The following is a 10962-nucleotide window of genomic DNA, read 5'->3' as shown; positions in this document are numbered from 1 at the left end:
ATCACTCTCCTCCATGTCTACCCCTAGTGTTTCTCAAACTGCTGCTTCTGTGCTATATTTGCACGCACTATTTGTCTTGCTGTGTCTTTAACGGCAGGGATTCCACTTCCTAATGCCTTCTAGGCTCTTCCACAACCCAGCATGCATATTTTAAAAAACTCCAGGCTTTAAGTGTCGCTGATTATTAAGAACTCACAATATTTGGCCCCCCTCACTTTCAAAGGCAAAGGTTATGAGGATTTATCCTCCCCTTTAGAAGGCTGCCTGGTGTGAAAGTCTATTTCCATCATTTTCCATGTTACCTGCTCCATCCCCACCACAGACTTCCAAAGTCCATTACATTCTTAAACTGCATCTTTGCCCTTCCATCATTTTTTAATGTGGCCTTTTTTTTAACCTTTAATTGTGGAGTTTGTTCTGCCAGTCTTTGTATCATTTTCTCTGTTATTTACAGTGATGTAACTTTTATCTGGTTGTATCCCTGGGACAAGGAAAGCCTAGGCTCCTCCCACTCTACAATCTTTCTAGCTGACCTCCCCTTGCTTCTTTCACTTAGCAAGAAGCATTTAAGTTTCCTTAAATCAAGAGGTAGGTTTATAAAAAGGTTTTTGAATAGTTTGAACATAACATGGACCCAATCTTTCTCTGTCTTCTCTAGTTCTGTTTTGCTTCTTTACCATTGGCTCCATTATTAGCAGGTATTCTTTTCAAGGTTCCAAGAAGATAATTCTTAGGAATGTTTATGTCCTCCTTCATACCCAAGAGGAAACAGAGAATCAGTACAGTGTTTAAAATGAAATCTCAGAGATGAATCCAGTGACAGAAATTGGTCTGAGTTGACTTGTGTCTTTCTTGAATTGATAACTGTAGTGAGGTGAAATGTATCTACTGATTATATTAATATAATTGGAGCCTACTCTGAAGGTGTGGTCAATCCCACTCAAACTCCATGCTGGGATGTCTGGAGTAGTATTAGTAAGAGTGAAGGGGACATGCTGTTGAAGAGACAACTAACAAATGTGCATTACAGGAGGGTGTAGGGAGAGAGAGTGATTGAAGATAAGAGTTAGTTTTCTGGTATTAAGGAAGTCAGAATGGAAACTGATTCCGACCAGCATGCCTCCTTCTCATAGGGCTTATTTATACCTAGGATGATTTTAGCTGTATCTAGGGTAGCTCTACACAAGCTTTCATAAGGAGTTCCTAAGAGTGTCTGGAATGGTGTGCTATGTTCTGCTCTTTCTAAACTATAAATACTTGTAGTCCGTCTGGTGAAAAATTGTCAGATATATTGGAGTAGGAATTTCAGTGTTGCATGAAGATTGAACTAGATGAATTTCAGGGCTTATTTAATCACCAGATTCAGGACCATTGTTATTGCCTAATGGTTCTTACCATTCACATTGCATTTATGCAGGCTTAAGGAATACTATCATCTTGTCAAGTAGATTAAGATGAGAAAACAACATAATTATGGAGATGCAGATTCAGTACCATGAGGGATGCACAACAGAGCAGAGAGTCAAGAAAGGGAAGTTGACATACTTAGTTTAGGAAACAAGTGTTGCAGAAATCCTCCTTTTACCTTGAATCATTAAAAACTCCACTGACTCTAGAATACATAGAGGGCTTATTCTCTTTGCCATCATCTCTATTTATCTTTCCAATTTACTGACACTGGAACTGAGTAAAGAGTCACAAAAACATCCTAGTTCTATGAAATTGATATGGAAACCCTCCAGTAGTTTTAAAGTGTCCATATTGCTGGTGTGCAGAGAAACACAGATAGGTAATGACATTTTCACAGCTAAGTTTTAAAAGATAAAAGTCAAGCATAGGTTCCTTGTTTTAACATTTCTGAATTTTACCTAGTGGAAAAATGTCTTTGGATTTATTTGGGGGTTTAGATACTTCTACTTCCACAGATCTATTTCACCTATGTCAGATACCCCTGTCTCAAAGCTGGCACTGCAATAAATTTTTTATTCCCAAGATGATTTAGCACAGATTCCCAAATTCTTCATACAATTTATAGAGGAAAGTAAGAGAAAAAGATGATTGTGACTGCTCCTGGATTAACCAAATTTCAATTAAAATTCATGGGCAACTCCAATAATTCTTTGTTCTGTCCTTTGATCATTCTTGTTACTGTATCTAATCCTAATTCCAAGGCAACAGTTTCCAATGGTCAAGTAATAACTATTCATGTGTATGGATATATCACCTTAATTAGGACAGGAGTATATAAACTGTCATTGCTAGCCATGAGTTTTGATGGAGAGTATACATGATAACATTAAAGAAATATACACATTATTAATTAAAAGGAGTCTATGGGGGTGCCTGGCTGGCTCAATTGGTTAAGCACTGGACTATTGGTTTCAGCTCAGGTCATTATCTCACGGGTTGTGAGATCAAGCTCCACACTCAGCACTCAGTGGGAGCTGGCTTGAAGATTCTCTCCCTATGCCCCTCCCTCAACTTGCTTACTCCCTTTGTCTCTTGAATAAATAAATAAATCCTTAAAAGGAGTATATGCATAAATGTTTACTTGAGGAAAAAACAAAAATTGACTAATTAAATGTTGATGAGCCAGATAGTGAGACAATTTATTGTAATAGTTAGAGAATACCAATAAGATAAGAATATTCCTTTAGTGAAGATAAATAATTATGATGTCATTCAGTGGTTGGAGACATGAATCAATGCAGTTTAGTTTGTCCTCCTATATATTTTTATTTTTAAGTAAATTATATTTATTCCTTCAGGTACTCCTGAACTTTAAAATCACATACCCTCTTAGTTCAAAGTGATTTAATGGTCATCTGTTTTAATACATCAATCTGAAATCATCATGGAATTCTTCAATTGACACCTATGAAATATTTCATTGCAAGATTTAAGAAATTATTAAATATCAGTCAGAAAATACTGGATAATATAAAACTATGCTGCATTCTTCACTGAGGAATTTTCAAGTTAGGGCTTAATAATATGATATTCATGAAGAATTTTCCTACATACCAAATATAGGTCTCAGTATCACCTTTGCCATTCATCTGAGAATCATGTATAATCACAAATATCCTGTTGCTCCAAAAGAAAATCATCTATGCAACTGTGTTTTTCTATCGCTCATAAGATATATGTAATTTTACTTTGTTTAGACTATGACCTTGTTTTTTGTCTACTTTGTGTTTTATGTCTCAAATAATTTGTGACTATATGTTTATTTCTTTATACTTTCAACATATATATTTTAGATCACACGTATGCTGGGTTTCTTGTTAGTATGAATACTCAGTGAAAAATACATGTTCCCCATCTTTTTTTTTTGTTCCCCATCTTAATAAAAGAGATACTCACATATTCTACAGAAATAAATAAACAAACAAATAAATAAATAAGCATTATTTCCCAGGTCAGATAAGGGCATTGAGTTCCAAAAACAGAGTTTGGGAATGATATAAAGGATGAAAATGAAAAAACAAACAAACAAACAAACAAAAAAAAAACAAATGTGAAACTAAAAATAACAATGCAGAAATACCCATTATCTTTCCAGAACATCTAGACAGAGTGTCTAGGGCTGGCAGTGGATTGTTTACAGGTATACATGAGGCAATGAGTTAAAATTATAAGCTTCTACTTTACCATACAACGATTTAGAAATATTGTGAATTTCCTATTCATGTCCAGAAATCTTTGTAAGAATAATGTTGCAGAATTTTGTTAGACTGGTTGTCTGTTTCTTTCGTTATATACAGGAAAACCACTGAAATCAGCAAAACTTGAGAGTGAGGAATGTATATAACACCCTAGAGCCTCTGGGAAATTAAACTACTGGCTGATAAAGTATCTCCTTCTTATTCTTGGCAGGATAAACTGCAAATGCAAGCACCTGAGGCAGTTATTTCTCTTTCTTATCATTATTTTAATAACTACTTGAAGGCAAAAACTGTTTAAAGTGAGTACTGTTCAAAGAAAAACATGCTTCCTCTATCAAATATTCTCAGCAGCATACTCCCCAACACATACTAAGAGTCAATAGCCTACTTTTATCCAAATTTAGTAACATAATTTCAAACATAATTTCATACATCGGGAGAAAGTTAGAAAATAAAAATGTGAGACAAAGCGTAGTACCTGGCATGCCATTACCCCAGTTCATGTTAGATATTCAGTCGATCCTTTAATTTCTGGCCCGTTTTCTAGGCTTTATATGTGAGCCTATCATTAGATGTCAAAGAAGTTGATTCGTTGCATAGTAAAATTTGATAACATATTTGTAAAGTAGTATCTAAAGATAAAACTCTCAAGAGTGAAAGCTGAGAAAATTATATAACTTCAAAGATAGGTAGTAAAAACAGTATGGAAGAGTCACTTATGGAAGATATCATAAGAAGCTACATTGCAGACTGCATAGGGTCAAGTGATAGCATGGACTCTACTTAATACCTTATGATTTGCATCCTACATCTTCCTACTAATCTGCTAGTTTCCATGGATACTAGGGCTTTCTGATGACATAGATGATTAAAAACTGACCCTTTATTTGTACATTATTTTGAATCTGTCTTCCTTGAGCCACCTGAGGGAATGAAAAGTCATAAGATATTGTTACTGTCTTCAACAACTTCCATACGAGAAACAAATATGTACATATAGATTGTGAACATATTACTCTTTCTAGTGATACATGTTTCTTTGCTCAAGTTAGAAGTTGATTTCATAAGGATTATTCCAGAAATACATGTGATCCTAAAGTACTCTCTGCTGTAATTTCAGTAGATTACCCAGAATACGGGTGCGTATCCCCTGGGTTTTCACACAGTATACAACAGGGTTGAGAACAGGAGGAATCAAGAGGTATACATAACCCATGATAATGTGCACCATGGGTGGAACATGTTTCCCAAAGCGATGGATAATGGATACCCCCAGCATAGGGATATACACCAGCAGCACAGCACAGATGTGGGACACACAAGTGTTAAGGGCCTTGAATTGTTCTTCCTTGGAGGCAATGCCTTGAACAGTGATCAGAATCTTCAAATAAGAGAAGAGGATGAGTACAGAGTCTGCTCCAAAGGTGATGAGAATGATGATGAGGCCATAGATGCTATTTATTCGGTGGTCAGAACAGGAGAGCTTAATGATATCTGGATGTAGGCAGTATGAGTGGGAGAGCACATTAGCCTTACAAAAGCTGAGTCGTTTAATGAGAAAGGGTCCTGGGAGGATGACAGCCACAGCCCGTAGCAGAAGCCCCACACCTATCTTGGTGATGGTGGACTCAGTCAAAATAGTAGTGTACCTGAGTGGGTTGGAGATGGCCACATAGCGGTCAAAAGCCATGGTGAGGAGGATGCCTGACTCCATTAAGGAAAACACATGAATGAAGAACATCTGGGTGAGGCAGGCATCAAAGTCTATTTCACAAACATTAAACCAGAAAAGCTGGAGCAGGGTGGGTAGGGTGGCAGTGCAGATTCCCAGGTCAGTAGCAGCCAGCATGGAGAGAAAAAAGTACATGGGTGCATGAAGTGACTGTTCCACCCGAATAACCACCAGGATGATGATGTTCCCCATTAGGGCAACCAAGTAGAGGGCACAAAACAAAATGGAAATCACTGGATGTGAGTCTTCCAGACCAGGGAAACCACTCAGAAGAAAGGGTCTGTAGGTACTACTATTGAAAAAGACCATGGTGTGTCATTTGAAGTAATCAGTCGTCTTTGTGGCTAGAGTAAAACTGTCTGGATTAACACACCATCACCATGATCCTTATGTCATGAAATTCACATTCTGTGCTTATGCTGTTGAGTACATAAATTTCCTTCACCACCTATTCAAAGCTGTCATCAAAGAGAAACATGAAGACACTAGTAAACTTTCAGTTGAGAGATCATAATAAGAGACTCATACCAGTTACTTAATTTCCACATATAACCCTATTTTTAATCAAGATATGAAATATCATATGGAAATGTTGTCTCTGAATTTTTCTAACATTTTCTAACTTGAAGTGTGGTATGGTTGCTAGGAGAGGACAATCTAAATTAAAACTAGTTCAGTGACTAAAGTCTAGGGAGATAGGTGGAAAGTAGAAAAACCTCTCCAGTATTCTTATGCTTATGTTCCCTCTTGAGGCCATTAAGGGAATTGAGGGCTGAAAGGAGGAAAGTGTGAATGTCCTCCATATAGAAATCTTATCTTTGCAGAGAGAACAGCCTCATATCCCTGATTAAATAGTGTCTTTCTCAAAATATAATCCCAGGGTACCATGAGGAGATGATACTGACTCTATTGTTACTGTATCTTCATTCTCTCTTAACTTCATCTTGAAAGTGTGGACCAAAGAACAAGACTGGAGTCTAGGAAGTCAATATTCTTTTTGTCATCTGACACTAGCTACATGATGATCACTAAATCGCTTCTGATCTCTGAACTAAGTCTTTTTTTAAATTTTTTAAATATTTAAGTGATGTGGAGTTAAGTTAGTGTCCTTCTAAGTGCTTTTGCAAGGAGGATCTATTTGGTTAAATTTATAAATTTATTTTAACAAATAAGTGTTTAAAAAATGAGTATGTGCTCACAATACCATCCATCCTAGAAACTGCCCTCTGAAGTCAAAATATAGAGTGAACCAGATTACTCTGCTACAGAATACAAGGTTCATGTGTTGAGGAAAGCACCTTGGGAGAGAATATTTCAGGTCATATTTAAAAGATCCTAAATAAGAGAAAAAGTGCCACACAGGGCTATGTGGTGAAAAAGGAGAATTCCAGAAAGAGAGAAAAACCATGAGCAAAGGAGATGATGAAAAGTCTTGGAATTTAGAATAATTTGCAGAAAAATTTGGGGTATCAATAAACCCTTGATATGAGAAGCATTATGAAACAGGATTGAAAAAGCAAGTCATTTTAAGAAGTTCTGATATTAAAAAAAAGAAGTTCTGATATTATTCTTAAATAAATGGAAGAGTACTATTTTTTAAATATTTTATTTAAATTCAATTTGCAACATATAGTATAATACTTAGTGCTCATCCCATCAAAGGCACTAAATTTTGAATGAGTATATGTGTGTGTTTTTGAGACGGTGAATGGAGTAATCATGTTCATATTTCTAAAGCTGATTCTAGTTGCATTGCGGTCAATTAATTGCATGGCAACATTTTATTATTCTCAGCAAGGTTATTTCCCTGTTTGGGAAACTAGGGTGTACCATAGCTAACTTCTACTGAGGGGAATAACACCATACCTCTGGGATTATAACACTTTTAAAGATCATCTTCATAAAATGTATGCAACTCTTGTGAAGAAAATTCTCATCCATTCATATTTTTCTGTTGAAGTATCAGGTTTTTAGAAGGAAAGTGACTTTCTTCAGAAAAAGCTATTAAGCAGCAAGACAGAGTTGTGATTCAGTGGAGGAAAGAAAATGCACAGTCCATGAATTTTGCCATCCTGGTGCTGATTTCCTGAATGAACCCCATAAGTCCAAACAAAGAAAATCATGGCTTCTGCATGGTTCAGTGGCTGTATGTAATTTAAACTCTTTGAACTTAGGTTTTTACCTCTGCATTATGGATAGTAACTGTAATGATATCCATAACATAGGAATTCTGTGAGAAGTAGATGAGATGATTCATATTAAGAATTTATAACCCAGTCTGGTACATAGAATCTTCTGAGAAATACTGGTTTTACTAACACTATTTCTCAAGAAAGTGCCACGTACTTCTCTGCTATATTAAAGGAAATAGATAAGCTGTCTGAGTCTGTGTTGAGTCTGTGTACAGGAACAATTAGGAATTGAGGGTCATACATTTCATAAAGACGATCCCATGAATTCTTCCTATAACGATGGCATGGCATTTCCTTCCTACTTAGTGATGATTGGGGGCTTGCATCTAACATCTCCTTTGCTCATTTTGTGAATCTAGTGAGTAGGGGAAAATTTGCATCTTTAGAAAGAGTGCAGTTAACCAAAACCTCAAAAGAAAGCAGTGTTCCTCAGGCCTTGGTCTCATCACACAAACAGATCTAAAGAAGTAAAACCTATGGGTAGGAATGACCTTTAAAACATCTCCTTTCCTGGAATTTCAGTTAGAAACAAGAGAGGCACCTGATTTTCCATCCTAGGTAGTATTCAGTACTTTGGGATCATAAGCATAAAAAAATCCTAAAATTATGTCTTAGGAGCAGGCAGTTAATGAACTCTGAGTTCTCTCTCTGTGTGTGCATGTGTGTGTTTACCAGCCAGTATTTGAATTATTTTGATGTTTCCCCATGAGAATCATTTCTAACTCCCATAAGAATCATGAGTCGTTCCCAATATCCATTAAATTTTTGTCTATATTCTTTTACCACATTATAAGACATAAATAAATCTTATTTTTATACCACTCTGTGTAGTATTTTTCTGTCCTAAGTAGGATTTTAATTCACATCACTTATGAGAACTGCTATGCAATTAACATTTGACTCTGTGGATAGTATCAAATGAACTATACGGGCTAGTTTTTACTACATTATTTAACTAATTGTAGAATACATATGCAAGATCTTTTGCTTGCTTTTTTCACATGTTAATCTACTTTTTCTCTATATCTGTGTTTATGGTAGAGGTGACAGTTGCTTAACTGTATAGGCGCATACACATGAGAGAAATAGAAAAGGAAAAAGAAAGAATGAAAAGGAAAAAAGCCACAAGCAAACCTATAGTAATGCCAGGTAACATTGATGCTGACCTGATCATATTATATTAATTGAGAAAGTTTGCAATACTTGAAAAATGTTAAGTACTAGGAAGTGAGCCGAAAAGACTTTCACTTTAAATATGAATTGATATAGCTAATAATAATGGTAACAGTGTTGATGATGATGATAATCATAGTGACAGCATTGATTATAGTCAATCAGAAAAAGAACCCTCAGCAAGAGTTTAAGTTTCTTCTCTCTGTGTCTATATGATAACACAGAGCAGGGATATAGGTTTCGCTGTCTATGAAGTGTGTTGACTATTGACTCTCAAGAAAGGAGAGAGGAAAATGTAGGGAATGGATAGCAAATGTTGCAGTGATTGAATGGATATGAAATTGAGCACAAAATGTCTAAGAAGAAAATTGTCTAAAAGTGGTACCCTTCAAAGTGATCCATTCTTAAATGCATAAGTAATCAGAATATATGTCAGTACAGACATTATGAAAATGATACATACTAACAGTGGTACCTAAGACATCAAAGTCAAAGACAGTGCAGGATTTTATGTTAATAAAGACATAAGCAAAAGACAAAAGGAGGGGATAATGACTTGAAGCAAATATCAAATAAAACAAATGATCACTTTCATAAATTTAGCCAAGGGAATGAACATATGTTTTAAAAATATCCTATGTCCCATTAGATTGAAAAAAGCACAATAATCATCCTCACACGACAGCCTGGCTTAGAGATGTGTGATGCAATCTTCATTAATTTATAAAGTTTAAAAAATGTTGTCATTCTCCTAATAATTAAAACTTTAAAGATTTTCATGAGAACAATTTCAAGAATGCAATTCTATCACATCTGTGGATTAAGAAGACTGGCTAATATTTTATTGGATTCATTGCATTTTTAAAGATGGTTTATCTACCTTCTGATCCTGGAGTTACTCACATGAACATGTAAGTTTTTGTATCCTTGAAATCTGGATGATTATCTGTAGAATGAAACACAGCATTATTACTTCATTGTTCAGAGTGTGAAAATGAGTAAAAGAACCTTTATTTACAATGGAACCAGGAATATCTGAAGAGGGTGCTCTCATGCAGCTGATATATGTTGCAGCCTGCATAACCTGCAAAGAGAATTATTTTGAAAGGGTAGGACAATTTTCACAAGGAATTTTATCTCCTGCTATTCAGAAAAGGAAGGAAGATTCCCTGTCCCCTGGCCCCACCTTAGCAATAACACACTAACCACTTCTGGCAGCCAATGAGAATCCAGCACAACCTCCAAATCTCCTTCTCCCTGAACTTTTTTTTATTAATAAATTTATTTTTTATTGGTGTTCAATTTGCCAACATACAGAATAACACCCAGTGCTCATCCCATCAAGTGCACCCCTCAGTGCCTCCCTGAACTTTTATACATACAGCCCTCCCCAATGTCCTCCTGAAACTGAATAAAAACTTACGTTGTCTTGGTCTCTTCAGACCTGCCTATGGTTTGCCAGTGTTTGCTTCTCCCAACTTGTAATTTCTCCACTATTCCTTTTGAAACTCATTTTGCTGCTAAAACAACTGGCCATTTTATTTTTAAGGTTGACATTACCCAGGTACAGTGAACACTGTCTCCCCTTAAGTCGGCCCATCCGTGTGGCATGTGTGTGTGTGTGCACCTCCCGTTAGTGTCCTGGGTAAAGTTGGAGAAAGGCAGGGAAGAGAGCCTTCAGGACACCGATTAGGATCAAACGAAAGCTTCCTGTGCCTAATGGAATAGGCATAAATTCAAGTAGCGAATATACAAAACAAAATGAGCCTTAAGGAGTAAAGACTAACATCTGAAGTAGTACACAAATGAGATCCACGGTGCCTTGCCTTGCCTTACCTCACCATGGGTTCTGTGGGGATGAGGATGAGCAGCCACCTCACCCCGGGAGGCCTTCAGTTCTCTCAGGGTCTTATAGCTTTTCCAGATGAGCTCAGCTATGGACATGTTTTCTAATATTGACTCCCATGGGCATAGAAGACAATGGGTTCCCCACAGTGTCAGGGAAAGAAGCTATTGGGAATTAGAGATTAGGTTCAGAGCTCTTTAGACTTAACACTTTAGTAACAGAACAATCTAAGATGGGGGTCAAATGAAGATAAATCCTCCCAAATGTCTCTGGAGACTGCCCCTCACCCGGATTGCTGGAGCCTCAGAAGTTTTTTTATTTTTTTTCAAAATACTGTGTATACATTAGAAA

General features: G+C 36.4%; 1 protein-coding gene across 1 annotated transcript; it reads right to left on the bottom strand.

Annotated features, from left to right (window-relative positions):
* Positions 1 to 4761: 4761 nt before the first annotated feature.
* Positions 4762 to 5709, bottom strand: LOC129504889 (olfactory receptor 51L1-like). The gene has a single exon (XM_055317766.1). The coding sequence runs from the start codon at positions 5707 to 5709 to the stop codon at positions 4762 to 4764; it is 948 nt and encodes a 315-aa protein (XP_055173741.1).
* Positions 5710 to 10962: the final 5253 nt, after the last annotated feature.

This window comes from Nyctereutes procyonoides, unplaced genomic scaffold (assembly GCF_905146905.1).
Source record: "Nyctereutes procyonoides isolate TBG_1078 unplaced genomic scaffold, NYPRO_anot_genome, whole genome shotgun sequence".
Lineage (NCBI taxonomy): Eukaryota > Metazoa > Chordata > Mammalia > Carnivora > Canidae > Nyctereutes > Nyctereutes procyonoides.
Note: the sequence above shows the minus strand (reverse complement) of the source record. Positions and strands in the feature narration are given on the sequence as shown.